This window comes from Penaeus japonicus, unplaced genomic scaffold (genome assembly GCF_977035675.1).
Source record: "Penaeus japonicus unplaced genomic scaffold, GWHDUDI00000001_assembly GWHDUDI00000024, whole genome shotgun sequence".
Lineage (NCBI taxonomy): Eukaryota > Metazoa > Arthropoda > Malacostraca > Decapoda > Penaeidae > Penaeus > Penaeus japonicus.
The window spans coordinates 10250611-10255610 of record NW_028234426.1 but is presented as its reverse complement, the minus strand read 5'-3'; the positions used below and the strand labels follow the sequence as shown (position 1 = coordinate 10255610).

Genomic DNA, 5000 nt, shown 5'->3' with positions numbered 1-5000 from the left:
TTCTATTTTACCTTCAGATTCTCCGGCCGGCCAGAAGTAGAACGTGCAAGGGACAAGAATCAGTCCCAAGAAGCAGGTGAGGAAATAGAAAAAAGTCGAGCCGGACTCATCGTACTCGAACTTCTGACCTGCCATCGCTGTGTCCAGGTCGCTACTAAGTCCACTGGCGAGGCTGAGACCAGAATCAAGCGAGCATCTCTGTTTCGGTCTGTTTCTTGTTCATATATATTTTTTTACGTTCTTGGTATTTCTTGTTTGTTGTGATGTTTAATTTTTCATGTGGGTCTTATTGATACCGTGACCTTTGGATTTGCATATTGTTGCTGTATTCTTCTGTCAAGCGAGAGCCTCGTTTGGTCTGTTTATTTTTTTCCTATTTTCATTTTCATCGTTTTCATTACTGATGTATTTTCACTTGGGTCTTGCTTCTAATATGGCATTCCCCTTTTTGCAGTAAGGTGTTGAATTTATGGAATTTAACGAGAATATCATTATCACTACCTTCCCTATGCTATTTTTATTTGTTTCTTCATATGGTTGTTTTTCATTATCACTTATAAAACTTGGCTTTGTAATAAAATCAACTAGCATTTTCTTTAAAATTATTTTCTTCTATGTTGTTTGAAGACTTGGAAGATCTTTTGTAAGTTTGATATCCGTTGTGTACGATAATGAACCTCAACGAACAGTACCCTATGATGCGATATTTTTTTTTTTTTTTTTTTTTTTGGGGGGGGGGGGATGGGACACGAATTCAATATCAAGATATGTTTAGGGATAAGTACGATACAATAAAACACAATTGTGATATTTGGATAAATATTTCTTTAGAGAAGGATACTCCACATTTAAGAAATGCCATGATATTATGAACCTGAAGTCGGACTTCCCTTTCGAATATTAACTGGTTGTAAATGTATGATGGTAAACAATTTGTTATAGAAGTATCAGGAAATTATGAAAATGTACAACGTTTCCTTATGTACTTTTTCTCTAACAGTATAGACTGGGTATCGTACATCAAAAGTAGAAATAAACCCAATTATCGTTTTCCATCATATCATATTTTTCGACTCGACAGAATCTTCAACAAATACTTTTCATCATATGGAGTGACTAATTCTCCCCCGCAAATAAAGGTGAAGATTGAAAATATAAAAAAGGGAAGCTTTGGAAAATTAGATAAAGAATAATCACGTGCGTACAACAAAATACAAAACCGTACGATCCAGAAACTTCCATGAAACGTCATCATATGTAACCTAAACGTCACTTCAAACAATTGTCTTTCTAAATCTTCCACAATGGTTGAGAAAGCACCTAAACTGGACCTGATACTTGATGGTATCAGGAGATATGAGGAGTCCATAATGCAGCTGAAGAGAAGGGCTGGGAAAGGTAATAAGTAAAAATGGATTTGGGAAATAATTTTTAATCACAAGACCGAGGGGGAGTTGCCACGTGGAATCATTTTCTCTGATTTTAGTCGCCAATAAAGACGAGGTTGTGAACTTATGGTTATAATGTAGGAATTAAACCATAATACAAAGCCTGTATGTAATCAAATGTAGATATTGATATTTTCTAGTAAAAACAAATAGAGAAGCATGTTAATTAAACAGTAATCACAAAGTATTTTGAAGTACATCACAGGATGCGCAAAACTCTACTGCATTTTAATCAAAACTTTCACCCGAAAGCCTTACCGTAGGAAGATAATTTTTTCAAGTTATATTTTGTTTGCTTCTGGTAAAATATGCGTCGACCAGGTTGAAATAGACAGGTGAGGGAAAGTAATACACCTGTAAGATAGTCATCAAATAGATAAGTTTGTTTGTCTCTCCACTGTTCACTACGTTTTTGTATTATTATTTTATTACACAAATGGCTCCACGAGGGGTTAATCACTAAAGAACCAATTTCTTGGCCTAGTTACCTAACCTCAACTGATGACTCATTCCTTGAAATTTCGTGAAAAATTATTTTTTATTACTATTAAAATTGCTGATAACTTTATGTTACGGGAAACACTGAAAATAACAATAATGCCAGTAGCCATAATAAAAGTAATAGAAATATACTCTAATAAAAATTTAAGGAATGGTACACAGGTAAGATCATTGAAAAAAATGTGTATGTGAATGTACGTGCAGACTAAGTAATTGAAACGCGTTGAATTACACGTCTTGCACTGTGATGTTATTCAGACTTATTCATCCATTTTTCTTCATGTCATAATGACCTCTGTTCAGGTGAGGTCATGTAGGCCTACTGATGAGTTTCTTTTTGATGACAGCGCTCGTGGCATCATTTTAGTGTAAGAAATAATAAATCAAATCCATTGTTTATAATGCATGGTACGTGTATGTTACATATATATATGTGTGTGTGTGTAATTGATTGAATAACTGATGACAGGGAACACAAAGAATATATTCAGACTAACAACTGTGGAAATTCACCGTCATGCTAAACATTAAAATCCCACACACACAGATAAACCCGTAGTCCACACTTTTACTCACACGCACATCACCAAATATACATGTACGGTATAAACACAAAGACACGTCCACACAAATATACAGGCACATACGCGAGTGCGCGCGCGCGCGCACACACACACACACACACACACACACACACACACACACACACACACACACACACACACACACACACACACACACACACACACACACACACACACACACACGCACGCACACACACACATTCACGAATTTTCCTGGGCGCACAATCAATTTTCTAAGGTCGATATTGTATGATCGAATGGTCTGGAATATCCACTTACCGTTGTCAGGGAAGTCTACTTGCGTCTACCTGAGAGAGAGAGAGAGGGGGGGGGGCGAATAATATGCTACAAAAACAGAGGATAATAGTGATTCGCCGTGATGTTGGTGTGTAGAGATTATTGCAACAGGTAAAACAATGGAATGAAAACCAACTGCGTGTTTCATCAGTCACTGCTAGGTAGATCAAGAGTGTACTGACATCCTTAGCAATCAATTGACACTAATTTTGATACGGCTCTGCAAAACTGTAAAAAAAATATATTTTAGATTTTATTGTATATTACATATTTCCGTATATTCCTAACACACAAACAAACAAACGTGTGTGTGTATGTGTGTTGAGAAGCTTATATGTGTGTGTATTAATATACATAGACATGTGTTCTTTGAGATACGAAAAATTGTTTCGGGTTCCTCCCAGGTGTAATGCTTCGCAATTACTGACCCACAGACTGCACTACTTTTTCCTTCGTCCGAGTGCTGTACTTCCCCAGTTGATGTAAGCCAAGGTCATCAGGAATTCAAACCCCGTGTCTTCTCTTGCCTATTGCCTACAAATACGCACATACGCACGCATATGCACGCTGGCATACACATACATACACGCGAGCTCGCACCTCTCAGAAATACAAGCACCTATACACGAAACGCAAACCCAGACCTAAAACACATTCCTATTCCCAAAAATCTATCTGAAAGGGCATCCTTATCCATCCATAAACCCGCTATTCCCTCCAGCCCAAGAAGAGGCAAAACGGACGCACACAGAAATTAACAACCTGAAGGGGAACTCGGACCAGCTGGAGGGGGAGATAGCTACGAGGCAGCCGCAGGTGGATGAGTTCGGAAGCCAGCTGGATGAATTAAGACGGGCTAATGAGGGACTGCAGAAAGGAAGCCGCTCCCTCTGGAATCGGCTGTGGCAGGAACAGGAGATTCACGTGAGTTTTGCACATGCGAGAGAGTGAGAGGGAGATAAAGATGGGGGGGGGGGGCAGAGAGGGAAAATAAAGAGAGAGGGGGATAGCAGAGAGTGAGGGAGCGAAAGATGGTTTTTAGGCATGTTCATTAGGGATTATGAGTCTTTGTCGAATATACTGTACGGTCGAATCACATTTCCTTGACCATTTTCATAATAGGGGCATAAAGGCGGACTTGAAATTAATCAGTCGTGCATGACACTGCATCATGCAAAATTAAGGGTAAGCACGTTTGTTTATATTAGTTGCTCCCAGTCTCTCTCTCTCTCTCTCTCTCTTTATATATATATATATACATATATATATATATATATATATATATATATATATATATATATATGTATGTATGTATGTATGTATATATATATATATTTTTCTTCCATCCCTTTATATCATCTCTCCTTTTCTCTCTTGATTTTTCAATCGATCAATATCAATTCAATCTGTCTATCTTTATAATATATATATATATATATATATATATATATATATATATATATTCATACACAATTTTCAGATTATTGTAGACATCTATCGTGTTTCGTAATCAAACACACACTGTAATAGGATTATCTCGAAGGTCAAGGGGATACTGATGAAGGGCTGGCTGAACGGGCCCAAGCAGACGATGCCAAGACTGCCACGGATCAGTAAGAAGAAACCGATTTGCACAAACGCGGGGAGCGGCACCTTATAAGTAGGATTGGCTACTTGCGTGGAAATCTTACAATCTTACAGTCCTCTCGCCCTCAGAGTTGGTGCTTTGGGTGTTGAAATGACTCGGCTTGGTTAGGTCACGCAAGGTCTACTTAGCTCATTTATAAGGTTTTGTTTCATGATAGGCAGGGCGTTGTAAAGGTAACTTCACTGACCTATGGTATTCGTTATAGGTGGATCGTAATATGAGGAGGTTGCATTGTTTATAAAATGCAACGAACAGGAGGATCATAACATGGCATATCACAATTGTTCGTTTGCTGGCGGGACATTGTCATGATCATATTTAGTTATACGTAGGTTCTTGTCTGCAAAATTTCATTCCTTGAGTCTTACGAGTGAGATTAAAATTGTACATATACAATACATGATAAGACAATTATTATATATTATGCGTTAAACACAAACACTCACACGCACGCACGCACGCTCACTCAATCTCTCACTCAAACGCTCACTCACTCACACGGGAGTTTACGGGGAATTTCCC

The 5000-nt window shown here is 38.0% G+C and overlaps 2 protein-coding genes across 3 annotated transcripts in view; one reads left to right on the top strand and one right to left on the bottom strand.

Annotated features, from left to right (window-relative positions):
* Sec63 (translocation protein Sec63) overlaps positions 1-177 on the bottom strand; it is a 27074-nt gene extending 26897 nt beyond the window's left edge. Inside the window, exon 1 of the mRNA XM_043018980.2 lies at positions 12-177. Coding sequence (XP_042874914.2) covers positions 12-135 — 124 coding nt within the window. The 5' untranslated portion in view covers positions 136-177. The remainder of the gene's footprint in view (positions 1-11) is intronic.
* A 1041-nt stretch (positions 178-1218) lies between these two features.
* The window catches only part of LOC122255041 (uncharacterized), a 13195-nt gene continuing 9413 nt past the window's right edge, over positions 1219-5000 (top strand). Inside the window, exons 1-2 of one of the 2 annotated variants that reach the window (XM_043018981.2) lie at positions 1219-1398; positions 3552-3754. In XM_043018981.2, coding sequence (XP_042874915.2) covers positions 1305-1398; positions 3552-3754 — 297 coding nt within the window. In that variant the 5' untranslated portion in view covers positions 1219-1304. The remainder of the gene's footprint in view (positions 1399-3551; positions 3755-5000) is intronic. The other variant, XM_043018982.2, reaches the window with a different exon arrangement.